This window comes from Lithobates pipiens, unplaced genomic scaffold (assembly GCF_037356315.1).
Source record: "Lithobates pipiens isolate NorthernLeopardFrog02 unplaced genomic scaffold, aLitPip1_a1.2 Scaffold_18, whole genome shotgun sequence".
Lineage (NCBI taxonomy): Eukaryota > Metazoa > Chordata > Amphibia > Anura > Ranidae > Lithobates > Lithobates pipiens.
Window position 1 is genome coordinate 449,219,126 of NW_027507758.1, and position 27,965 is coordinate 449,247,090.

A 27,965-nucleotide genomic window follows, 5' to 3' on the forward strand; every position below is an offset into this window, starting at 1 on the left:
AGGCACAATTTACAAATATTTATTTATTAGATCCATACAGGTTAAGCTTTTATATTTAGTAGGGATTTAACAGTATTTTTTTTTTTTAATTGGCTGTGTTTTTAAAATCTGCTAATAATGATTTTAGTGTATATGATCTCTAGAATAAAAAGAAGGTGCTATTGATCTTTTAGACCCCGTGGTATTTGCGCAAATGTTTATCGAACCAATATATTCACAAAAAAATACACTAAAACCATTATTGGCAGCATTAGCAAAAAAACACAGCTAATTTTACAAAATTACTGCTACATCCCTACTAAATATAAAAGCTTAACCTTTAGGGATTTAATAAATAACAAATATTTGTAACTTTTTAAATTGCGCCTTTTTGCGAAATGGTGAAAATTTAACAATTTTTAAAAGTTACGGATATTTGTTATTTATTCACTCAATACAGGTTAAGCTTTTATATTTCATATGAATTTCGCAATATTTGCTTTTTTTTTTTTTTTTTTTTTTTTTATCTACTAATAATGGTTTTAGCTAAGGAAGGCTCACCAATGCTAAGGAAGGCATAATAATGGTTTTAGTGTATCTTTTGCAAATATATTGATTTGATAAACATTTGCGCAAATACCGTGGTGTCTAAAAAAAAAAAAAAAAAAAAAAAAAATTTGTAGCAAGTTCTTTTTATTCTACTTATGTGCTTTCATAAAATTACCGTATATACTCGAGTATACGCCGAGATTTTCAGCCTCTTTTTTGAGGCTGAAAGTGCCCCCTCGGCTTATACTCGAGTCACCGCTGTCTGACTGCTCGATCAGCGTATCGAGCAGACAGACGGCGGACATTAAAATTCAAAAGCCGCGCCTCCTTCTCCGCCTCCGCCTGTGATAGGCGGAACACTCAATTTCCCAGCAGCCTGTGTTCCGCCTATCACGGACATCGTCTCATCCTCGTACTACGGACGAGGATGAGACGATGTCCGTGATAGGCGGAACACAGGCTGCTGGGAAATTGAGTGTTCCGCCTATCACAGGCGGAGGCGCGGCTTTTGAATTGTAGAATGGCCGCCGAGAAGAGCGGCGATCCTGGAGCGGCGATCCATCGGCACGGCACGGGACGGAGGAGGCACGGGACGGTTACTGCATGAAGGTTTGCCCTCGCCCGACTCTCGGTGGGGGGTTGCCTTCAGGGTTGCCTTCAGGAGTTTGCAGCTCGGTGGCCCTCCCTACTGTCCGACCAATGGGTCAGCGAACTGGTTTCATCGGGATGCAAGATAGTTTCTTTCTTGTGCGCCAAACGGATTCTTTCCCTCCAACCTTCATCTTTTTCCAGCTTCTCGGGAGCCCTTGTTTAGGGCAGTACGGGACCTGCTACTCTGCAGGGTGATAGTACCTATACCGACACTGGAAAGGTTTCAGGGATTCTACTGCAATCTGTTATGTAGTCCCAAAGAAGGAAGGAGTCCGTCCAATCCTGCACCTCAAGGCCCTCAACAGCTTTGTGAAAGTACAAAGGTTCAGGGTGGAATCCGTTCTCTCCGTGGTCGCTTCACTCCATCAAGGAGACTTCCTGGTGTCCTTCGACATCAGATGCATACTTACATGTACCCATATGCCTCAGGCATCAGAGGTTTCTGTGATTTTGCTGTCGAGGAAGAGCACTACCAATTTGTGGCCCTCCCTTTTGGCCTGGCGTCGGCACCCTGGGTCTTCACCAAGTTGTTAGCCCCAATTCTGGCGTTCTTAAGGCAATGTGGGATCGCAATCGTGGGTTACCTAGACTACCTCCTTCTGAGAGCAGCTTCCGCCTCAGAATTAAGGGAGGATGTGGCGATCACCATGCAAACTCTACGGGAGTTTGGTTGGTTACTGAACATAAAAAAGTTGGTGTTGGTGCAGACTCAACACCTGGAGTACCTGGGCTTACTGATGGACTCCTCAGAAGCGAGAATCTTTCTCCCTTCAGACAAGCTGCGGTGAAGTTATTGGTGAACCGCAGGTGGTCGCCGCTACGTTTCTGCATGTGAGTCCTGGGTCTCATGGTAGCCACTTTCGAGGCGGTACCGTACTCTCTATTTCACACTCGAGTCTTGCAGAAAGATTTTGTCAAAATGGGATAAATCTCTGTTATCCCCGGATTATCAAATTCGGGGTGAGCTTAGTTAGTCAGGGATTCCCTGCTCTGGTGGCTGAGGTCTCCGGCCCTTCGGTCTGGGAAATCTTTCCTTCCTCTCCATTGGATGGTGATCACAACGGACGCCAGCCTGACCGGTTTGGGGGGAGAGAGAGTTTTGGGCGTACAGTAGGCCCAGGTCCATTGGTCGTGGGAGGAATGCCACCTACCGATCAATGTGCTCGAGCTTCAGGCGATCAGGCGGTGCCTCTCCACATGGTTAAAGAGGCTGCAGTGCGTCCGGTCAGATCCAGTCAGACAAGCTTATTGCCTCGCGGATTCCAGTGATTGCCCCGGATTGGCTTCGGCGTCCTTGGTACGCCAATGTAGTACGACTGGTGGTGGATGTTCCTTGGTGGATTCCAATGCAAGAGGACCTTCTATTGCAAGGTCTAATACTTCACCCTGCTTTACCGTCACTGGTTTTAACGGCATGGCTGTTTGAAAGCCAGGTGCTAAGGGACCAAGGTCTGTCAGACTCGATAATTTCCACTATGCTGAGGGCACGGAAGTAATCTATGTGGAAGGCCTATGTCTCCATGTGTGAGGAGATGGTGTGGCGTCAGTGCACATACTCCGTTTCCAGGATCCTGCTATTTTTGCAGCGAGGAGTAAATCGGAAACTTACCTTAAGCACCATCAAGGGGCAGATATCAGCCTTGGCTGTCTTCTTTCAATGTCCCTTGGCGACTCACTCATTGGTGAATACATTTGTGCAAGGGGTTTGACACTTAGCCCCTCTGGTTCGACCACCGCTGCCTCCGTAGGATCTTAATCTGGTGCTATCGGTTCTTCAGAAACCACCATTTGAAAATATTGGGGAGATTTCTCTCTAAGTAGTCTTTCTAGTGGCAATTACATCTGCCAGGAGAGTTTCTGAATTGGCGGCCTTGTCGTGCAAGTCTCCCTACCTGATTCTCCACAAGGATAAGGCAGTGCTACGTCCGCAGCTCTTTTCTTCCGAAGGTGCTTTCGGCTTTTCATCTAAATGAGGCCATCGTTCTGCCATCCCTATGTCCTATGTTCACACTTTCGCTAAATTTGACAAAGTTGACGTGAGCACATCTTCAGATGCTTGTTTTGGCCGCAAGGTTTTGCAGGTGGCTGTATAAGGTTGCAATTCACACTTTCTTTTAAAGTGGGGTTCCACCCTAAAGTGGAACCTCCGCTGATCGGAACCCTCCCCCCCCTCCGGTGTCACAATTGGCACCTTTCAGGGGGAAGGGGGTGGAGATACCTGCCAAAGACAGGTATTTACACCCACTTCTGGGCATAGACTCCCGTGGGAGTCTACCCCATTTCCTGTCCTGCCGCGCTGTCTGCTGGGACACACACGGGTCTCAGAGACAGCGCGGAGAATTCCTATTGCGCTGTGCGACTCGCGCATGCGCAGTAGGGAACCGGGAAGTGAAGCCGATTCGCTTCACTTCCTGATTCCCTCACCTAGAATGGTGACGGCAGCAGCCGAGCGATCGGCCTCGGCTGCCGGCATCGCTGGACCCCGGCACAGGTGAGTGTCCATTTATTAAAAGTCAGCAGCTGTAGTATTTATAGCTGCTGGCTTTTAATATAAATAAATATATATATATATATATATATATATATATATATATATATATATATATATATATATATATATATATATATATATATATATAATATAAATTTTTTTTTTTTTGGTGGAATCTCTCTTTAAGTTACAAGGTTGTTGTAAGCGCATCTTCGAATGCATAAGTTGGCCCCAGGTTTTGCTGGTGGCCGTTTTTAAGTTGGCAACTCCTCTATTGAGGAGTTCCTCTTTGTTGCGGTTTCCACCCCTCGTTTTGTTTACACTGCTTGGGGACATCCATAAGGTCAAGATTTAAAGGAGCTGTGTCCGTCAATGAAGGAAAGAGAAAATAGGATTTTTGTACTCGCCGTAAAATCCTCTTGTCTGAAGTTAGTTGACGGACACAGCACCCAACCCTCCTATTTCTGTTTTGTATTGCTTTTTGACGAACTGAGCTGCAAGAAGTAGAGTGAGGGGTTATAGCCAGTGGTACCGCCCCCTGGGCCGATATAACACCGCAAACCTGCAAAAACATATGCAAAGGCACTGCAACACATCACAGTACACCTAAAAGCCTAAGGAAAGAAAGCAGGAAGTGACCTCGCAGGACAAATGCAGATAGAAAAATGTGTATCAAGTGCATGCATAGGTACAATGAGATAACACATGCAGTTACTTGCAACTTCTGTTGTGAATGGGCCCTTACATTTTAGCTTATTGAGACATTTTATTGAAGATGGTGACTTGTGGTGTTTTGTTGCTCAGACATAACTTGGTGTCATACTGATAAGTAAAAGGGATTTTTCTCAAAAGACATTAGCTTATGGCATCTCCTATCTGCTAAATCTTACACCAACCTCTTAACCCAAATAAAGCATTTTTTTTTTCTTCTCTCAACTTGGTTCAATGCCCCCAACACCTTACTAGGTAACAATAATGTATTCAATTAAAACAAACCACTTGGGGTAACCTGTATTATTCATGAAATAGGCTGGCTGGTGGACATATATTTTTTAAATCTATATTAACCACTTCAATACCGGGCACTTAAACACCTTCCTGCCCAGACCAATTTTGAGCTTTCAGTGCTGTCGCACTTTGAATGACAATTGCGCGGTCATACTACACTGTACCCAAATGAAATTTTTATCATTTTTTTCCCACAAATAGAGCTTTCTTTTGGTGGTATTTGATCACCTCTACGGTTTTTATTTTTTGCGCTACAAATAAAAAACCGAAAATTTTGAAAAAAATGTTTTTTTTTGTTTCAGTTTCAAAACTTTGTAAATAAGTACGTTTTCTCCTTCACTGATGGGCACTGATGGGGCTACACTGATGGGCACTGATAAGGTGGCACTGATGGGCACCAATGTGGCACCAATGAAGTGGCACTGATAGGCGGCACTGATGGGCGACACGGACGGACACTGATAGGTGGCACAAATTGGCACTGATAGCTGGCACGGATGGGCGGCATGGATAGGCGGCACAGGTGGGCATGGATAGGCGGCACAGGTGGGCATGGATAGGCGGCACAGGTGGGCACGGATAGGCGGCATCGGTGTTATAGTAATGGATGCCAATCGGTGCCAAACAATAATGCATGTCAATCAGTGATGCCCATTGTGGGCACTGATTGGCATCCATTATGGGCACTGATTGGCACCCATTGTGCTGACTGGCATCCCTGGTGGTCTAGGGAGGATTATGGCCTTTATTACCTTTTCCCTGGTGGTCTAGTGGCGTCCCTGGTGGTCCAGTGTGGGTATCCTCGGGGGGGGGGGGGGGGGGGGCTGTGCTGATAATCGATCAGCACAGACCCCCCCTGTCAGAGGAGCAGCCGATCGGCTCCCCTCTACTCGCGTCTGACAGACGCGAGTGAGGGAAAGCCGATCACCGGCTCTTCCCATTTACACTGTGATCAGCCGTGATTGGACACGGCTGATCACATGGTAAAGAGTCTCCGTCGGAGACTCTTTACTGAGATCGTAGTTGCCGGGTGTCAAACTGACACCCCGCAACAACGATCGCCGCGATGCGCGCCCCCGGGGGCACGCAGCGGCTCATAATCCTGATCACGTCATATGACGTCCGGTCAGGATTATGAAACCACTTTGCCGCCGTCAATTCCCTATAGGGCGGGCGGCAAGTGGTTAAAACCTGTCGCTTGCCTAAATTTATGGTCACTTGATGTGGCAGGTACCGAGTCTCTTCTCTTTCCCACAGCAGAGCGGGAGGGCCCTCCTCCAGGTGCCCCGCTTCTTTGGTGTCATGGACACTTCCTGTTACATATCCACTTGTGTGGTCCACTCAGGTCCTCTAGACTGCAGTGGCATAATGAGATCACATTGAGGGGGATATGTTTTTGACAGGCACAGACTGCAGCATGGGATCACTGATCTCCACTGCTAGAAGGGGCACTTTCGCTTAACTTGTATGCATGGTTTTGTTTTGGATTGATATTCCATATCAACAGGCATGTTTGGCGAAATGTGACTGTCCTGTTAATGCCATGTTTCATAGTGTCATTGGTGTGTAGGCTTGCTTTGCAGTCACTCAATATATTGCATGCATAGTACTTCGTAGTTCATGATACAGACTCTGAAAATGTTGGTTGTCCACAGGTTTTCCATTTTGTTATTGTTTGTTACTTTTATAGTGAAAAAACATGTTTAGATATGTAGCAAATTGTCTAGTATTGTTACAAAAGAAAGTCGTTCTAAAAGTACCTTCAAGCATGAGATGGCTAATTATGACCATGAGCTTTGTTCTTCTCTCCCACCCTGGCAAATATCCCTAATTGAAGCATTCCCAAGTCTGAAGTGTTGACTAGAAGACTTTTTCCCCAAGTGACCCCCCCCCCCCTACTGTTTCCCCTGAAAATAAGCTGATGCTAAAGTGCTCCCCATCCCTTATGCATAGGTGAGGCATGCACATTCCCCTGATGAGAATTTACTGCTTCTTGTATGATTTTTTTTTCCCCAAAATCCCATTCAGTGTTGACCATCCATCGACAGATAACTATCCCCAGTAGGTAGCTTATGAATTGGTTGTTAGCAGGGCTCGTTTTTAACTTCATATCAAAATATTTATTTCATGTTGTATTGCCAACTTCTATTTTATTTCATAGTTACATGGGTTGAAAAAAGACACAGGTCCATCTAGTTCAACCATACAAAAATAAATAAAATAAATATACACTCCCATATATCTAATTCTATATCCACAGTTGATCCAGGGGAAGGCGAACCCCCCCCCCCCCCCCCCCCCCCCCAGAAAAGCATCATCCAATTTGCTACAGTAGGGGAAAATATTCCTTCCTGATCCCTGAGAGGCAATCCAATTTTCCCTGGATCAACTTTACCTATAAGACCCCTTTCACACTGCTAGCTTTTGCCAGGCGTTACAGCGCTAAAAATAGCTCCTGAAAAAAGACGCGAGACTGGCGACATTTTGCGGTCGGATTTAACCCCTTTTCCGGCTGCTAGCGGGGTGTTAAAACCACCCCACCCGGGGCCGAATATCAACACTAAAAATACTGCCGCTTTACCGCCCACGGCAGCTCGGTGTGAAATCTGTCTAAATGTTAGTACCCAGTTATATTGTGTACATTTTAGGAAATAATCCAGGCCTTTCTTAAAGCAATATACTGAGCTGGCCAGAACCACATCTGGAGGGAGTCTATTCCATATTTTCACAGCTCTTACTGTGAAGAAACCTTTCCGTATTTGGAGATTAAATCTCTTTTCCTCTAGACAAAGTGCCCCCTTGTCCTCAGTATTGACCGTAAAGTGAATAACACAACACCAAGTTCACTATATGGACCCCTTTATATATTTATACATGGTGATCATATCCCCCCTTAATCTCCTCTTCTCAAGAATGAATACATTCAGTTCCTCTAATCTTTCCTCATAGCTGTGTGCTTTCCTGCAGGATGGGTTCTAAACAGCAACCCAAAGAGCAAGTCCCTATTGGGCTCATGCAAGTATTCTGATTACTTTCCCGCACAGTCTTTGTGCAGGCCATAATATACATAAGTATAAAAGACTTTCCTGTGTCACATCAATAGTACCAGTGCATCAAGTTTCTGCTTGCTCTATTCTAGTATGTGACTTGCATACTTTGAACATGTTCTTATTCTGAAGAGAGAAGTTTACCGGGTTCACAAGCAGTGTCCAGATGAAATTGTAGAACTACTGTAACTTTTCCTGATCCCATGATAACACAAGAACATGTAATATTATATCAGGAGCTGTGACAAGCTGAATTCAATCTGATGCAGGGACATGGAAACGGATCTGTCTTTTTCTTTACAGGAAGATGAAAAGGCTGCTGCAGAGATCTATGAAGAGTTTTTAGCTGCTTTTGAAGGAAGTGATGCCAGCAAAGTTAAAACATTTGTGAGGGGAGGAATTGTCAATGCCACAAAAGGTAAGAGCTTCATCTAGAACTCCATCACTGTTGTATTACTCAGGAATTTTATTTTATAAATGTGTTTTGTAAACTAGTTCTTATACTTGTTTTTGCTTGTTTTAAAAATCTTAAACTTGAACTGAAACAAATTTTGATACATGCCACTAAAAACATTGTGCCCTCACGTGTCAGAATTATGCAGCTGGTCATCTTCAAGTTTTGATGCTTCAAGTACACAAAGGCAATTCTTATCAAAGGAGGGAAAGAAAGGTTGCACGTCCATATAGGTGTTGCTCAGATCAGTTTCATTAACAACTTCGGTATTAGAGCAAGTTTTTTTAATTTATTTATTTTTAATTTTTTTTTTTTTTTTTTTGCTCACATGTAAAAATCTGCATTTTAGCACTAAAATGACATAAAACCCCTAGAATGCTTTCAGGAAAAAAAGACCCAGTAGAATAAAAAGATGTGGGTGTGTGCCGGGCAACAGGGGTAAGGTTATTTTATTGCTTAGTTAAATGGGCTGCTCCTGGTCTTGGTTAAAGGAGAATTGTATTTAGCAAACAGCTAAATGCATAGAGGAAAAAAAATCCGCTGTTTTACCTGCTAAAGGATTTTTAATATTGATTCTCCAGTGCAAAGACCTAAACAGCACTGTCAAATAGCATAGCAAGATTGGTGACCTTCTCTTTTCTGCAGTTAAGAAATTCATCCTGGGCATCTCCCTGCTTCCAGTTTGGGTAGCCGAACAGATTACTGAGCCAACGCTTTGCTCTCTTCTCAGCATGTTCCTTGTCAGCACGTGTGCATGTAGCACACTTGAGTTGGTGTAGTGCTGCCTCTCCCATTCTGGTTGCTGCTGTACAGTATTACACAAGGCTGATATTAGGACATCTTCAGGTGCTTACACCAGCTGTAGTTACAATGCATATCTTAATTGTATAGTACAGGACACAGACTGAGTATGCATAGATCCTGGGTTATAGGCTTGTATTTTCAGGTAATTGGACACTGCAAAGCTTTTGAGTACATGCCACCTGGGCACCTTCCCAACAACGCTACTCCAATGTGTGGGTCCAAATGTTTTTGCTAGTGTGCTAAGGTGATGAATCTCTTCTCTCTTATAGGGAAATAACTCTTGGACCCCTTTCACACTGGGGTGTTTTTTTTCAGGCGCTTTTGGGCTAAAAATAGTGCTATTAAAAACTCCTCCCCTGCAGCCCCAGTGTGAGAGCCTGAGTGCTTTCACACTGGGGCGGTGCGCTTGCAAGTGCTTTAGCGCGTTTCATGCACTATTGAGCCTTTCTTTAGCTGCCAGCATAGGTTAAGAGTGCCCTGCTAGCAGCCCAAAAACCATTGGTAAAGCGCCGTCTTAAACTAGCGATGCTTTACCACTAAGCCCTTGTACACACGGTCGGACATTCTGGCAACCAAATCCGTTGGATTTTGTCCGACGGATTGTGTCCGAAACTGTTGCATACACACGGTCGGACCAAGTTGTCAGAAAATCCGATCGTTCAGAACGTGATGACGTTATTTCGTTACGACGGGACTACGTTCAGGCTAGTATCTTTGGTGTAGGAATTTGATCTGAGCATGCGTGGCACTTTGTCCGATCGGAATTCTCTACACGTGATCGGAGTATGTCCGATCGGACCAGTTTGTCAGAAAATATTTCCAACAAGTTGGAAAATTGGGTCCGACGGAATCAGTCCGATGCATACCACACACATTCGGATTATCCGACAACACGTTTCGATAGGACACATTCCAACGGATTCTCCGACCGTGTGTACAAGGGCTAACACAGCTGACAGCCAGTGTGAAAGGGCTCTTAGTTTAACTGTGTTCTTCAATCAACTCTACACTGTCTTCTGATACCACAAGAGAAGATGTGCAACCGCTGCAAAAATTTTGAAACTGTTACTGTGGGAAAAGTCTGTAATGTTGCTTCGGCCACTGGATCCTGCACATGTGCTCACCTTGGCGCTTTGTACAATGCTTGTAGTCAGCCACAGGGTTCCATACAGGTCTTTTGGAATGCAGGCCTGTGTGGACAGGTAAGATGGGGTCCCCTTTATCTTTGACAATTACCATAAAAAACAGGGCTATGTTTGGATTGCATTTACCATACAGTTCAAACTATTTTAAAGTGGCGTGAACTAAAACTCAACCACTCATTGCTCCCCGTAATTGCATCACACTACTTGGTGCATATTTTACCACCACTTCTGCCTGGAACCCTTATCAGGTACTCAGTCACTTACTTTTGCCACAAGGACTTCACTACTGGACAGCCTGCACTTGTGTTGCTGCGTTTTCCTTCTGAACACGCTTACCCTATATTCCACACCCTACTCCTGAGTAGAGGTCGACCGATATGGGTTTTCCTCTGGCCGATGCCGATATTTGGAAATCATGGCGGCCGATGGCCGATATATGATGCCGATTTTTTTTTTTTTTTTTTTTTTTTTTTTGGGCCGATGTTAGGCCGATTTTTATTTTTATTTTTTTATCCCCCTTCATCTCATAAAACCTAACAGACACCTTTCCCACTGGGGCGTTTTTTTAGGCGCTTTTGGGCTAAAAATAGCGCCTGTAAAGTGCCTGCAAAACGGCTCCCCTGCAGTCAGTGTGAAAGACGCTGTCAGGATGTTAAAAAAAAAAAAAGTCCTGCAAGCAGCACGTTTAGTGGTGTATACCGCTTCTCCACCATTCCTGCCCATTGATATTAATGGGCACCACTGCCCAAGCGCATGCAATGCGTTTTGGCAGCGGTGCTTCACGGGCGCATTTAACCTCTTCTTCGGCCGCTAGCTGGATTATATGCGCCCCACTAGCAGCCAAATAGCACAGCTAAAATGATGGTAAAGCGCTGCTAAAACTAGCAACATTTTACCATCAACGCCTGCCCGCTCCAGTGTGCAAGCAGCCTATAAAATAAAAAAAATAATAAAAAGTACTCAAAACGTTTGGACGAAAAAAAAAAATGGACTAACTTTTACTGTTTTTAGTTGTTTTTTTTTTTTTTTTTTTATAAATCGTTTAGTGAATTCCCCCCCCCCAAAATGCATTTGAAAGACCTCTGCGCAAATGCCGTGTGACATAAAAATGTTGCAACAACCGCTATTTTATTCCCTAGGATCTCTGCTAAAAAAATGTATATACTTTTTGGGGGGTCTAAGTGATTTTTCTTGCAGAAAATACCGGACTTTTACTTGTAAGCAACAAGTGTCAGAAAAGATTTAGTCTTTAAATGGTTAAACTGAGAACTTCTACACACAGAGATGACTTCATTCAAGTGTAAACATTGTATCATTTTCTTCTTGGCAGACTGCCCAGAGAGGAGACAAGGTTTCTATGATGACTCAGGCAACTTACACTGACTTCTATTACAGAAGTCATTTCCAAGTCCCGCTGTTGTAAATCGGCCTTCTTATCAGCTCAATCGGCCGAAGCCGATTAATTAAAAAACGGCAAATATCGGCCTATACTCCTGAGTTACCCTACAGGGGGGCAGCCTCACCCAAAGCTATGGCGGTACAAGGTAAAAGGGAGCCGTGCTAAAAGCTCAGACAAGGGGCTTAGCGCTGCGTTGGTGTCCTCCAACGTTCAGCGTGGGTAGGGAGGTTTTAAATGTTTCATGCTGCTGGAGGGACACGAGCAAAGGTGGTATTAAGAGGTTTGGTGACGCAGGCATTCCTTTTTGACATTTACAACATCAGGCTGAGCATTGATAGCAGCAAGAGAGCTGGAATATTGCTCAAGCAGTGGATGCATTCCTTATGGTAGTACCTTTGCTTTGTGCATCGGGCTATGAGAGGAAAGGGGGGTAAAAAAAAAAGGGCTCTAGTAAGACTACTATAGTCAGACGGCAGCCTAGAACCATCTCAAAAAAGATGGCATCCTCCCCTGAGAGTGATATGACTGGTCAGAGTGATCCATCGGCAGGGGCAAGTGTTGCAGCTACTCTTAACAATGGAACCCCCATGTATATTACCCAGGAGGTTTTTTCTTCAGTCATTTTAAGCTTGGAGCAAAAAATTGATGGTTTATTTGCATTCCAGACTGGGGCTAAGCGTAGCAGGTCTCCGTCCATTGCTCAGGACCCTCATACTGAGGAACAAGGAGCAAGAGATGATGAATTTCTTTCAACGAACGAAGAAGAGGCTGAAGTCTCCTCTTCCGAAGAACCTGATACGGAGATATCTGGTTCACAGGAGAGGTTATTGGTACAATCTCACTGGGTTGGCCTGCTCTACGCTTTTACTGCCAGCAGTGCAGTCAGTCGATGAGCCCACTTCCGGTTGGGGAGGCTTTAGTGAACCCAAACCAGATTATTATTTTCCTATCCATTCATGGCTAAGGAAGCTTATGTATTCTGAATGGGAGCACCCAGATAAACAATTTTTCCCTCCAAAAAAGTTTTCTATACTTGATCCTATGGAGGAAGACTTTTATAAGAAATGGGGAATTCCACCAATTGATGCTGCTATATCCTCTGTAAATAAAAACCTGACTTGTCCAGTTGACAATGCTCATATGCTAAAGGATCCAACAGATAAGAAGTTGGAGTTCCTTTTTAAAAACTATATTTCGCTCTCAGGTTCAGTCATTCAACCTGCACTGGCAGCGATCAGAGTATCTCAGTCCTTGAAGGACCAGTTTACAGATGTACTCAGTTTTTCCTGATCAGCAGGACCAGGATTTGGCCAGTATATCAAAGGCATTGTGCTTCACAGACGCTATGAAAGATTCTATTCTCCAGGCCTCACTGCTCATGCTAGGGCTGATAGGGCTGATACATGTGTGTAGAATCCTATGGTTGAAAAATTGGTCAGCCAGTTTCCCTTTTCATGGTGAACGGTTGTTCGGATATGATCTGGATATCCCAAAAATTTCTAATGGGAAAAGTTCCCTTTTACTGGTTAAGAAGTTTAAGCATTTTACTTTTAAACGTACTTCTTCTCCAGTGCCAGGAGCAGCAGCCTCCAGGCAGTCACGGCGGCCTCCTCCGTCAGATTCAAAAGGTAAACCTTTTGGGTGAGTCCCAAAGCCAAAAGAGCACCTGGGGGAGGAAACCCACCAAACAAAATACTAAAGCCTCCTTATGAAGGGACGCCCCCGCTCGGTCGAGTGGGGTGAAGGCTTCTACAGTTTTCAAGGGCCTGGCAGGAACAATGTCAAGACAGATGGGCGATTTCCTCAATTTCTCTAGGTTACAAACTAGAGTTCCGAGAGTTCTCGTCTCATTTTCTCAGGTCTCATTTTCTCAGATCAAACTTTCCCAGAGATCCAATGAAAAAAGTCTCTCTTTCTACCTCTGGATCATCTCTTATCTCAGAGGAGGTCCCCTTGGAAGAGTGAGGTTTGGGCTTTTATGTCAGACCCATTTTAGATCTCAAACATCTAAACCAGTTTTTAAATATCTGTTCCTTTCACATGGAGTCAATCCGATCAGTAGTCTCCATCCTACAGGGGGAGAACTTATGGCGTCAATTGATATCAAGGATGCTTATCTCCTTGTGCCGATTTTTTTATTTTATTTATTTATTTTCCCTGCTCATCAGAAATTTCTACACTTCGAGGTAGAAAATCTTAATTTTCAGTTTGTAGCTCTACGGTCTAGCTACTGCACCTCGAGTGATTACAAAGGTCCGGCTCCTCCTTTAGCTAGGTGAAGGGCCAAAGGTAGAACAATACTAGCCTACTTAGATGACCTACTCTTGATGGATCAATCAGCAGCCTGCTTAAACCAAACTTTGGTCACTGCAGTCAGCTACCTGGAAAACCTAGGTTGGATTTTCAACCTAGAGAAATCCTCAATAAAACCATCAAGGAGATTGCAGTACTTGGGGCTGGTCATAGATGCAGCTCAAATTAGGGTGTTTCTGCCCCAGGAAAGGATCATTTCCATAAAGGAACTGATTGTTAGTCAAAACAAACAAGAATCCTTCTATTCGACTTTGCATGAAATTGTTGGGAAAGACGGTGGCTTCCTTCGAGGCCATTCCTTATGCGCAGTTTCATTCAAGACTACTACAAAACAGTATCCTGTCTACTTGGGACATGAAGTTCCAAGCTCTGGACTTCCCAATGCATTTACCTCCCAATGTGTGTCAGAGCCTCAATTGCTGGTTGATATCCAAGAATCTTCAAAAAGGGAAATCCTTTCTACCAGTCACCTGGAAGGTGGTAACAGATGCCAGCCTTCTAGGTTGGGGAGCGGTCCTGGAAGAAGCATCTGTCAGGGGAAATGGTCCAAATCAGAGAAGACCTTGCCCATCAATATTCTAGAGATTCAGTAGCACGCCTGGACGCTCAGACTATGGAATTATTGTGTCAGGACAATGTCACAACAGTGGCCTACATCAATCACCAAGGGGGCATGAGAAGTCGTGCGACCCAGAGAGAGGTAAATCATATTCTCTTTCTTGGGCAGAAAACAACATTCCTTGCCTATCAGCAATTTTCATTCCAGGGATAGAGAATTGGCAGGCGGACTACTTGAGTCACCAACAGTTGTTCCCGGGAGAATGGTCCCTTCATCCCGACATCTTTCTGTCAATATGTCAAAAATGGGGAGTTCCGGATGTGGATCTGTTTGCATCCAGGTTCAACAACAAGATCGACAACTTTGTGTCAAGGACAAGATATCCAATGGCAACAGATGCCTTGGTCTTTCCATGGGATCCGTTCTCACTGATCTATGCGTTCCCTCAGTTTCTGCTGCTTCCATGGCTTCTTCGCAGGATCAAACAAGAAGGGAAGGAGGGGATTATTGTGGCCCAGGAGATCTTGGTTTTCCGAGATCATAAAGATGGCAGTAGGGGACCCTTGGAATCTACCACTGTGGCCAGACCTTATCTTGCATGGTCCGGTATTCCATCCTACCTTACGCTAAATTTAATGGTTTGGCTATTGAGACCCACATTCTAAAGGACCATGGGCTATCAACTTCAGTAGTTTCCACTGTGGTTAATGCTAGGAAGCCAGCCTCCAGAATAATATACTATAGAGTCTGGAAGGCATATTTCTCCTGGTGTGAATCCAGGGGTTGGCACCCCAGAAAATGTCATAGGTAGGATCCTTGAATTTCCTGCAGATGGGATTAGAGATGAAGCTGGCCTTGAGTACTATTGAGGGCCAGGTGAAGGCCTTATCAGTATTTTTTTCAACGTCCACTTGCTTCACACTCTCTGGTTCGTAACTTTATTCGGGGGCTAACACAGATTAATCCCCCAGTTAGATCACCCCTGAACCCTTGGGACTTCAATTTAGTCCTGTCGGCTTTACAAAAACAGCCGTTTGAGCCAATTCAAGATATTTTCTTGGTCCTCTTGATGAAGAAAATCATTTTTCTTGGTTGCCATATCTTATGCAAGAAGCGTATCTGAGTTGGTTGCTCATTCTTTAAAGAGCCATATTTGATTATTCATGAGGATAATTTTTTATTGCGACATCCTAATTTCCTACCGAAGGTGGTATCAGGTTTTCATTTAAACCGGGATATTGTTCTGCCTTCATTTTTTCCAGAACCTCATTCTGTGGAAGAAAGGTCACTACATTCTCTTGATGTAGTGAGGGCGGTCAAGGTCTATTTGAAAGCGACCGCTCAGATTTGTAATACAGATGTTTTGTTTGTGCTGCAGGTCCTAAGAGAGGACGGGCAGCATCGAAGTCTACTATTTCTAAATGGATTCGTGAAGTGATTGTTCAAGCTTTTGGTTTAAAGAGGAAAATTCCTCCTTTTCATATTAAAGCGCACTCCACTAGGGCTTTTAGTGCTTCTTAGGCAGTGCATCACTAAGCCTCTATGGCTCAGATCTGCAAGGCCGTGACTTGGTCTTCAGTCCATACATTTACCAGATTCTATCAAGTAGATGTAAAAGGTCAGGAGGAATATCGCCTTTAGGCGGTGTACTGCAGGCTGCAGTATAAGTCCTAGTCTCTTGGTGCCCTACTTTTGTTGTCTCCCTCCCTTCAGTTGCCATTGCTATGGGACATCCTACATGGTAACTACTATGGCTCTGTGTCCCGTGATGTATGACAAAAAAATAGGATTTTTATAACCGCTTACCTGTAAAATCCTTTGATGAACATCACGGGACACAGTGGTCCCTCCCTTCTTTGGTATACACATGTATTGCTTGGCTACAAACTGAGGTACTCCCAGTAGTGGGAGGGGTTGTATAGGGAGTGTACTTTGTCTTGGGGCATGCCAGTGTCCATCACCTGAAGGTGGCCTATAACCCACATACTAACTACTATGACCCTGTGTCCCGTGATGTACTTCAAAGAAAAGGATTTTACAGAAATGGATTTTACAGGTAAGCTGTTATAAAAATCCTATTTTGCGAAGGCCTGCACAGCATTCGCCCTCAGAGTGACAATGCTTCCCTTGCATCAGAGCAGGACCAGATCCTAACCACCGGTCTCTGCATCCGACCTTTTGTTGCATTTCAGGCAAAGCAAAAACGATCTACCTGACAAAGGCATATTTTTCTGTAATTATGTCAGTTTCTTAAACTATACAGCCGGCTCTCTCTAGGGCTACAAAATCGAGCCCCTTTTCCTGCTCCACCAGTGTCAGATCTTGATATACCCAGCTTAGAAAAGGTGTACATTGGGATCAAGGTGGGCTCAACAGAACACAAATTGGCCACTATTGCGGATGAAGTGCACTTCTTCCTCAGCACCCCTCCAAACGACATTGCCCAACCTTTTGAGCGAAATTACCTTTTTAAACTTTAAAGTTAACCTTGGGAAACCGGTCCTTATGCCTTTTAAATAAATATTTCTGCATCAGAGACAAGCTTTAGAGTTTCCCTCTTGCATACCTAGGTATTAAGTTACCAGCAGACCCAAGAGATCTTTATAGGACAGTTTTTGTCCCTTTATTACACTCAGTGCATTCCGAGCTAAAGGCGCGTGGGTGATAAATGCATTCATTTTTTTTTTTTTTTTTTTATTGAGCCTGCATAGCTTTGCACACCCTGCTCAGTCGATCGCAGGTGCTAGGTCAGTCTCCTGCAGGGGTAACCGGGAGCTGTCTGCCCATAGAGGCAGACAGTTGCTTAGATGCAGAAGCCATCGGTGAACTACCAAGGCACTGATCGTTGAGAATTACAAGCTGCTGTGGTTGCAGAGGGGACTTGTAGTTTATTCACAGATCTGTGTGAATTAATGACTTGGCTGTGTGGGCGAACCCTTGGTTTAGCTGCTCTCTTTCTAAATTGTGACAGTGGGTCCCGGGAGAGAATCTCCCACCCGCTGTCACAATGGATGCTCGGGGGATGTGGGCAGGTGCTGTGCAGTAATATGTTGAACCATAAATACCGGTGTAACATGTTACAAAAGGTGAACTTATACTTAAGTGATTGTAAATCACTAATTTTTATTTTATTTTTTGTTAAAAATAACGTTTTACTTATCCATTCAGATACAGAGCCCCAGTTCTGCCCCACCCCCTCTCTCTCTCCTGATTGGTTAACTGACTTTGATTAACATCAGCGGGTGCCGCTGCTGTGTTTCAGCGAATCAGAAGGGAGAGTCCAGCATGGCCAAGACACTCGTCCACATCCCTGGAGAAAGATCGGGTGCAGGTAAGTATTGGGTGTTGCTGCACACAGAAGTGTTATTATCTTAACCACTTGCCGACCGCCGCACGCCGATGTACGTCGGCAGAATGGCACGGGCAGGCATAAGGGCTTACATGTACGTCCCTTGCCTCCCGCGGGTCGGGGGCCCGATCGGGCCCCCGCCCGGTGCCTGCGGCGGTCGGTATTCGTTCGGGAGCGATCCCGGACGAGGGGATGGCCATTCATTCATGGCCACCCCCTCGCGATCGCTCCCGGCGAATGAAATTGTCCGGTGACATCACTTCCTCTCCTGTAATGTAAACACAGGAGAGGAAGTGATGTATTCTCTCCTCTGTGTCGGTAGTTTTCATTCCGGCACCGAGGAGAGAGCATCGGTGAGTTGCACAAGCACTACACTACACAGTAGAACATGCCAGGCACACTCACACCCCCCCTTTACCCCCCGATCACCCCCCAATTACCCCTGCCCCCCCAGTCACAGTGACACCAATTGCTTTTTTTTTTTTTTTTTTTTTTTTGCATTGGTGTCATTTGTGACTGTAATAACTGTTAGGGCAGTTAGGGTTAGCCCCCTTTAGTTCTAATGTGCCCCCCTAACCCCCCCAATAAAGGTTTAACCCCGTGATCACCCCCCGTTGCCAGTGTCACTAAGGCAGGGTTCACATTGCAGCGGTTTATGAGAACGAATGTGATTCGCACCGCACTGCAGTGCAAATCACATCCGATCTCTGTGCGATTCGAGTTCAGCCATTCGCCACACCCGCCGCAAATTCGCACGGGACCCTTTTTTGGCCCGCAGCAGAATCGGATCGCATGGGTGTTCACACCATGCGATCCGAGTTTGCAGATCGCACTGCGATATGCGAACTGATCTGGGGGTGTCAGTAACATTTCACTGACACTCCCAGCAGTTCGCATAGGGCAGTGTGAACTGCCGCCGGGAGGCATGCGATGCGGGAACCCGCCGCGGATTCATGGCGTTCCCGCATCGCTCCAGTGTGAACCCAGCCTAATAAGCGATCATTTTTCTGATCGCCGTATTAGTGTCACAGGTGACGCTAGTTAGGCAGGTAGGTATTTAGGTTCGCCGCAGCTTTTTATAGCGCCAGGGACCCCCATATACTACCGCATAAAGCCCCCTGATTGCCCCCTAGTTAACCCTTTCACCAGTGATCACCATATAACTGTTACAGGTGACGCTGGTTGGTTAGTTATTTTTTTATAGTTTCAGGGCACCCGCCATTTATTACCTAATAAAGGTTTAACCCCCTGATCACCCGGCGGGTGTCATTTGTGACTGTAATAACTGTTAGGGCAGTTAGGGTTAGCCCCCTTTAGTTCTAAGGTACCCCCCTAACCCCCCCAATAAAGGTTTAACCCCGTGATCACCCCCGTCGCCAGTGTCACTAAGGCTGGGTTCACATTGCAGCGGTTTATGAGAACGGATGTGATTCGCACTGCAGTGCAAATCACATCCGATCTCTGTGCGATTCGAGTTCAGCCATACAGATAGTATGGCTGAATTCGTGTCGCACCCGCCGCACCCGCCGCAAACTCGCACGGACCCTTTTTTTGGTCCGCAGCAGAATCGGATCGCATGGGTGTTCACACCATGCGATCCGAGTTTGCAGATCGCACTGCGATATGCGAACTGATCTGGGGGTGTCATTAACATTTCACTGACACTCCCAGCAGTTCGCATAGGGCAGTGTGAACTGCCGCCGGGAGGCATGCGATGCGGGAACCCGCCGCGCATTCGTGGCGTTCCCGCATCGCTCCAGTGTGAACCCAGCCTAATAAGCGATCGTTTTTCTGATCGCTGTATTAGTGTCACAGGTGACGCTAGTTAGGCAGGTAGGTATTTAGGTTCGCCGCAGCTTTTTATAGCGCCAGGGACCCCCATATACTACCGCATAAAGCCCCCTGATTGCCCCCTAGTTAACCCTTTCACCAGTGATCACCATATAACTGTTACAGGTGACGCTGGTTGGTTAGTTATTTTTTTATAGTTTCAGGGCACCCGCCATTTATTACCTAATAAAGGTTTAACCCCCTGATCACCCGGCGGGTGTCATTTGTGACTGTAATAACTGTTAGGGCAGTTAGGGTTAGCCCCCTTTAGTTCTAAGGTACCCCCCTAACCCCCCCAATAAAGGTTTAACCCCGTGATCACCCCCGTCGCCAGTGTCACTAAGGCTGGGTTCACATTGCAGCGGTTTATGAGAACGGATGTGATTCGCACTGCAGTGCAAATCACATCCGATCTCTGTGCGATTCGAGTTCAGCCATACAGATAGTATGGCTGAATTCGTGTCGCACCCGCCGCACCCGCCGCAAACTCGCACGGACCCTTTTTTTGGTCCGCAGCAGAATCGGATCGCATGGGTGTTCACACCATGCGATCCGAGTTTGCAGATCGCACTGCGATATGCGAACTGATCTGGGGGTGTCATTAACATTTCACTGACACTCCCAGCAGTTCGCATAGGGCAGTGTGAACTGCCGCCGGGAGGCATGCGATGCGGGAACCCGCCGCGCATTCGTGGCGTTCCCGCATCGCTCCAGTGTGAACCCAGACTAATAAGCGATCGTTTTTCTGATCGCTGTATTAGTGTCACAGGTGACGCTAGTTAGGCAGGTAGGTATTTAGGTTCGCCGCAGCTTTTTATAGCGCCAGGGACCCCCATATACTACTGCATAAAGCCCCCTGATTGCCCCCTAGTTAACCCTTTCACCAGTGATCACCATATAACTGTTACAGGTGACGCTGATTGGTTAGTTATTTTTTTTATAGTTTCAGGGCACCCGCCATTTATTACCTAGTCTCACTAGTGTACCCCTAAATTTAGGGGTGTCTACTTTCCAAAATGGGGTCATTTGGGGGGGGGTTTGTGCCATCTTGGCATTTTATGGCCTTCAAAACTGTAACGCCCTTAGAAAGCCTGAAGGCGGTGCTTGGTTTTCGGGGCCCCGTACGCGGCTAGGCTCCCAAAAAGTCCCACATATGTGGTATCCCCGTACTCAGGAGAAGCAGCAGAATTTATTTTGGGGTGTCATTTCACATATGCCCATGGCATGCGTGAGCAATATATCATTTAGTGACAACTTTGTGAAAAAAAAAAAAAAAAAAAAGTTTGTAATTTTCCCGCAACTTGTGGCAAAATATAAAATATTCCATGGACTCAAAATGCCTCTCAGCAAATAGCTTGGGGTGTCTACTTTCTAAAATGGGGTCATTTGTGGGGGTTTTGTGCCATCTTGGCATTTTATGGCCTTCAAAACTGTAATAGGTAGTGAGGCGTGAAATCAAAAATTTACGCCCTTAGAAAGCCTGAAGGCGGTGCTTGGTTTTCGGGGCCCCGTACGCGGCTAGGCTCCCAAAAAGTCCCACATATGTGGTATCCCCATACTCAGGAGAAGCAGCAGAATTTATTTTGGGGTGTCATTTCACATATGCCCATAGCATGTGTGAGCAATATATCATTTAGTGACAACTTTGTGTAAAAAAAAAAAAAAAAAAAATTTTTTTTGTCATTATTCAATCGCTTGAGGCAAAAAAATAAAATATTCAATGGGCTCAACATGCCACTTATCAATTTCCTCAGGGTGTCTACTTTCCAAAATGGGGTCATTTGGGGGGGTTTTGTACTGCCCTGCCATTTTAGCACCTCAAGAAATGAGATAGGCAGTCGTAAACTAAAAGCTGCGTAAATTCCAGAAAACGTACCTTAGTTTGTAGATGTGACAACTTTTGCGCAAACCAATAAATATACAATTATTGACTTTTTTTTTACCAAAGACATGTGGCTGAATACATTTTGGCCTAAATGTATGACTAAAATTGAGTTTATTGGATTTTTCTAATAACAAAAAGTAGAAAATATAATTTTTTTTCAAAATTTGCGGTCTTTTTACGTTTATATCGCAAAAAATAAAAATCGCAGAGGCAATCAAATACCATCAAAAGAAAGCTCTATTTGTGGGAAGAAAAGGACGCAAATTTTGTTTGGGTACAACGTTGCATGACCGCGCAATTACCAGTTAAAGCAGCGCAGTGCCAAATTGTAAAAAGACCTCTGGTCATTTACCAGCAAAATGGTCCGGTCTGAAGGTGGTTAATGTATTAAGATGACAATTCCTCTGCCTTTACAACCAGTTTAAACTGTTTATTGTAAGGGCCCATTCACACCATGTGCATTGGTCTGCATTGCTTAACATGGGCCCAACGAAAAAAAAAATACATTGTTTCCAAGAGGCTTGGTTCATACCAGCTCTTTGCGATGGGTAATAATTGAGCATTCTGCATTTAAACACTATGCTGTGCATCACAGCAAGCTGCAATGCAGTAAGAACAATAATGAATTCTCGCTCCTTCATTGAGCAAAAAAAAAAAAGCTAACAGTGGCCAGAGGGGGTTGTACACTTGCCATGGCAAAAATGATACCCTTTTGTGGTATTCAATTGGCTGTACCGCCAGCGAACATACCTCATACTCTGCACACCGATTCATATATGTAAATGCGAAAGCTTTACCTTTTTCTTTATCGTTCATTGATGAACACAGCAGCTCTTCTTGAATTTAGGGTTATATCGCCCCTTTAGGAGAGGACTAGGCAGAAAGTGTTAAAAACAGCAACACTTACACAGTACCGCCCAGGGGATGGTCCTACTGGCTATAACCCCTCACACTGCATCCAGTAGCTCCGTTTTTTTTTTCTGCCCAGTGTAGAAGAACCTGGCTCCCGATGGGACCATTGGTCCTAGGAATTTTTTTGTTTTTCTTCTTTTTTCTGCATTTTTGATTCCTGTGATCTTCAATCAACAGCCAGACTGGGTGACAGGCTGGATAATAGAGATCCTTGTAGTCTCCCCAGCCTGGCCATCAACTGTGAGCAGGCCTTAGCTATGTGATGGGTCGGCCATGACATGCCTCATCTATCTGTGGAATGCGTCCAGCAGTTCCTGCAGGAGGGGTAAGTATGGTTCCACCTGTCTCGGCAGGATGGAGCAGCTGGGCATTCCCTGGGAGGTCGACTAGGGGGTCTCTCACTCTCCCTTTCTTCTTTCCTGGTCCTTTCCCTCCTCCCCATGCTATGGACCGCTATTTCGGCACATGGGGGTGCGGTACAAGTACCCTGGCCCGGGGGTCCTCCCGGGGGGGGGGGGGGGTTCTGGGTCCTGGCAGGGGGCTGCACCAGGTGTTGGTGGTCCGCTCATCCAATTCCCTTTTTTCTGGGCCATGGGGGTTGTCTGTGCTGTATGAGCCATGTGGGGGGGGGGGGGGCGCAGCCATTTTGTGGTAGCCACAGCTAGTTTCCTTGCCTTCAGCCATTTTCTAGTCATTTCGGCGGCCATTTTCTTGGCGCTCTCAGACGTTCTTTGTTGAGGTGGCCGGTGGCCATTTTGTAGTAGCCTCAGGAGGTTTTGCCTCTAGCACTGGGCTTGTTTCCTTCTAGAACAGCATGCTTCCACACAGACACCTCGTGGGTTGCACAGGGGAGAGCGGACATCAACACAGTACCTGGGTCATGCGGGGGGCACCTCAGTCTGTTCAGCTAGGAGGGTGGACTTTTATGTGACTTGCCTTAGGTCCCTAAGTGGTGACAGGCGAGTGTGGGTCAGTATGGCGTCAGAAGCTGGCGCTTCTTCACCAGACCTACCTGTGATTGCAATTGTGGTTCCCCTGCACCAGCGGTGCCTATGGACGCTCTGTCGGCGGTCCTGGAGGCCTTTGCTGCCAGGGTAGAAGTCGTGTGCAGGCGCAAGGGGGGTAAAAAACCGCCACTCCCCCCCCCCCCCCCCCCCCCCCCCACCGTCTTCTGGGATAAGCTCTGATTCAGACTCTGGCCCCACTGTGACTGGTGACCCCTGTTCTGATGTATCGGAGGATGTGGACCAGGACCATTTGGACAGTGAGTATGACTCCATGTCCAGGTCAGCACAGGAAAAGGCGCTTGTAGGTACACTTATTATAGCGGTGCAGGATACCCTAAAAATGGAGGATACGGCGGGGGCATCTACAGAGATGTCGTCCCTTTTGGGGTCTGCACGCCTAAGGTGTTTCCTTAACTAACTTATTTTGATACGCATGGCAGTGCATTACCCTTTTTGAGGAGAGTTTCCTGAAGAAATGGACATCTCCTTCTCCTTGTTGACACACCAAAATCCAGGTTAAATAAGGCAACCACGATTCCGGTGGAAGGGATTCCTATTTTCAAGGACCCTACCAACAGAAGGGCCGAGGCGTTTGCCCAGTCCATGTTTATCGTGGTGGGGGCAGCATTGCAGCCAGTGTTAGCCATGGCCCTGGTATCGCAGACACTGACGGAATGGGCTAAATTGTTGCACCGTGAATTGGAGAAGCAACAGGCTTCCCCAGTCTGCATGGAACTGGCAGACCAGTTGGTGCAGGGCCTTAGGTATGTCTGTGACGTGGCCTTAGATATAGCCCCCTTGCTCTCTAAAGCCTCAGTATCAGCAGTGGTGCTATGTCGCCTGATTTGGCTGAAATGCTTGTCTGCGGACCAGGCTTCTAAGAAAGCACTGGAGGACTTGGGGAGAGGGAGAGAGACTATTTGGAGCCTCGCTGGATGACATTATTATGAATGTTAATGGGGGTAAGAGTACGTTGCTCCCACAGTCCAGGAAAGGTAAGGAGCCACGCCGTAGTCAAGGGCCCTCCTTTTCCGCTCAGAAGCAGATTTTTCGTCCACCCAGGTCGGCAGGTTCGTTCCCAGTCTGACAAGGTGCCTGCCGAGGGACAAAAGCGCCCCTGGTTTCACAGCCCAAACAAGCCTGCAAGCAAATCTGTTACCACAATGAAGGTTTGCCCCGCCCGACTCTCGGGTGGGAGGTTGCCTTCGGGAGTTTTCAGCTCGGTGGACCTCCCTGCTTTCTGACCAGTGGGTCTGCAAACTAGTTTCCTCAGGGTACAAGAGAGTCCTCAGTTGTCAGGATTCCAAAGGGTGCCGGCTCCTAACAGGTGCAAAGATGGACCGCTTGTCCGTTGACATCCATTTTAGGTCTGCTTCCATTTTTTAAACTGAAGAAAATTAGGGCATTCTTCCATTTCAGAAAACTGATGTTAATGAAGGCTGATGTCAGCTGATGTTAAGGGATGATCCCCTGCTTTCCATTAGGAATACATGGGTGTCCGTTTTCATCTGGACAAACAGAACGCTTGTGTGAAAAGACACTTATTATCTAAATCTTGCAGGTGGGAAGCAGTTTTACAAAATTGTATGTAAACTCCACCAAGTTCTTTTGTATCAGATATGTATAAATGATGACTAACATGAAATATTCACAATATATATTGTTTTGTAAAGTATTGCGATTATTTTGTTGCAGATGAGCATGAGACAGATGAAAAGAAAGGCAAGCTGTATAAACCATCTTCCCGATTCTCTGAAGCAAAACCACAGCTGCCACCTATTGAGCGACCACCTCCTCCAGTAATACCCATGGAACCGAAGAAACCTGTAAGAACAAATGATGATGTTCTCTTCATTTCGGTACAGTGATTAGCCCATCTTTTTTTTTTATCTGCATTATTTCAAACGCCTCTTAATGTCACTTTCTAAAATGTTTGTACATGTGATTATAGAAGGGATGCTTTAGTGCTTTCTAAATAAAAAAAACTTCTGTCTTTGATAACCTTAATGAATAATGTAAATTAAATGTTAGTAGAGTTTGTGTGTGTGTATGTATATGTGTGTGTGTGTGTGTGTGTGTGTATGTATGTATATATATATATATATATATATATATATATATATATATATATATATATATATATATATATATATATATATATATAATATTTATTTCTAGCAGCACACTGGCTTTGTTTATGTTGACTTTCATTAAAGGAGGTCCTCCCACCCCTGCAAAAATTAAGCCAGCAGATGCATACTGCAGCTGCTGACTATTAATAATAGTAAACTTACCTGTCCTGGAGTCCAGCGATTTTGGCACGGCAGCTGATGATTCCACCAGCTGTCGGGTCTTGCCACCATTGCCGGTAAGGGAACCAAGCAGTGTAGCATTACAGCGCCACACTGGGTCCCTACTGCACATGCACGAGGCACCGATGTGCTCTCCTACTGGCCCGGCATAGGGAGGAGGGAGCTGAGCTGCTGACGTAATTCACTGCGCCCCAAACTCCTGGAAGTGGGGGCAGGACACCCCACTACCGCTCCCCCCTGAAAGGTGCAAAAAGGAGACAAATGATTGGAAGTTCCACTTGTGGGTAAAACTCTGCTTTAAGCTGGCTGAGCATAGGGTTGTGTCTGTACTGGAATGCCTCAACACTAGTGTGCAAACCCCGGTGTAAGCATCCATTTAGTAGCTGATGTATAAATTAATGGGGTACCAAAACTGTTTGTGAAAAAGCAATAAAATTCTCATCAATTTTTGCAGTGAAAAATGGGTTGGTATATTTTGAAGCAGAACTTCACTTTCTCATTGAGCATTGACTATTTTTAATCCTTATGCTGCTAGCATTATTAAAGAGATGGAAAAGTATATTGAATTTACTTACAAAATGATGTCATAGACTTCAGGAGGGGAGAAGGGGTTTTCTTCGCTAAGCACACCCTCCTGCCTCAGCCAAGGGCAGATGGGTTCCAGCAAGTAACTGCTACATGAATCATCTGCCCTTACTCAAGGTGGTCACAGCCAGGAATGCTAGAGGGTGTTTTTCAAAGTAATTTCTTAACAAAATAAAGCATGGAGCCATGGAGGGATGGGGGAGCTTGCTTTATATATTAAAAATCAACTAAATAGTTTTTGGTTTGTAGTGTAGTTCCAATTTTCAACATGCTTCCCCAAAAAAGAAATACCCCAAACTCTGTGTACTCTGCATATAGTTTTGTATGACCATTTCCACCCACCTTTTTTTTTCTCTTAACCACTTTCTGCCTGGCCTATAGCAGATTAACAGCCGAAAATTATTTATTTATTTTGGTCATTTGATGTCCAGCAGGATGGCATGTGGCGAAGTCTGACACGCCGCATCTCTGGAGTCTGTCAGAGGCTTCTTACAACATGATCAGCTGTGACCAATCACAGCTGATCAATGCGTGAACCAAGAAGTGCCGATAAACAGCATTCTTCGGTTCACGCTGTCAGGGAGAGCTGCAGGAGGGCGGTGGGGGGTGTCTGTGCTGTTTTCATCATCAGCACAGCCCCCATCTGATGGGTCAATCGGCTACCATTCAGTGCCCCAATAATAGTCTGCCAGTGCAAATCAGTGCCCTGTAGTAACACTTGTCAGTACCTCATCAGTGCTGCCTATCATTGCCAATTGGGAGAAAAACCGACTCAAGCTGTACCGCTATATAATATAGTTGGGTGTGTAGAGTAGTCTGTGCTCTGGCTAATTAGCTTACAAAAGATCCATAGAAAGTACAAGCCGGCAACTCAACAGCTTCTCCATAGAAAATATTTAAGCATTACAACGGTAACATCATCCAAAAATGCTGGTGTCGTTAGGCCTTCATCAAAAGCAATATCATTGCCAATCAGTGCCGCCTGTCAGTGCCCATTACAGCTACCTATCAGTGCCAATCATTGCTGTCGGTGCCCATCAGTACTGCATATCAGTGCCACCTATTGTTGCCCATCAATGCCACCTCATCAGTGCCTGTCGGTGAAGGGGAAAATAAAATTTTAGGACAAACTAAGAAACGTTTTTTTTTTTTTTTTTTTTCAAATGTTGGTCTTTTTTAGTTTTAGCAAAATATAAAAACCCCAAAGGTGATCAAATACCACCAAAAGAAAGCTATATTTGTGGGAAGAACATTCTAAAAATTTCATTTGGGTACAGTATAGCATTACCGCGCAATTATGACGGCGCTGAAAATTGTCCTGGGTAGGAAGGGGCAAAAGTGCCTGGTATTGAAGAGGTTAATTGTTTTGGGAGGAATTGGCCTCACATTTAAAAAATAAATATTTTTTCTCTACATTGAGTGGGGTGGGTCAGAATGCATTCAACACAGTGTTCTTATAGGTTATATGTCTGTTTTAGGCAGTATGTTTAGGATTTGACACAAAAACGATATCTCTTTCCACTGCCACAGGGAAATTCTATAAATAACTAAAAACGGCCTTTCTTCTGAATCTCCTAGTGCATTTATGAAAAAATTATGAAAGGTGTACAATTTTAGACTATTAATCTTGCTACTTAGCAACTCACATAGAAAGCATGCAGCTGCTCTCCTGAATAACATGCTTTG

The 27,965-nt window shown here is 45.2% G+C and overlaps 1 protein-coding gene across 8 annotated transcripts in view; it reads left to right on the top strand.

The window, feature by feature from the left end:
- Window positions 1-27,965, top strand: part of U2SURP (U2 snRNP associated SURP domain containing) — a 127,920-nt gene that overhangs the window by 18,580 nt on the left and 81,375 nt on the right. For 5 of the 8 annotated variants that reach the window (XM_077488227.1, XM_077488231.1, XM_077488229.1 and 2 more), the window contains exons 3-4: window positions 8,029-8,143; window positions 25,078-25,241. In XM_077488227.1, coding sequence (XP_077344353.1) covers window positions 8,029-8,143; window positions 25,078-25,241 — 279 coding nt within the window. The remainder of the gene's footprint in view (window positions 1-8,028; window positions 8,144-25,077; window positions 25,242-27,965) is intronic. The other 3 variants (XM_077488230.1, XM_077488233.1, XM_077488234.1) reach the window with 1 other exon arrangement.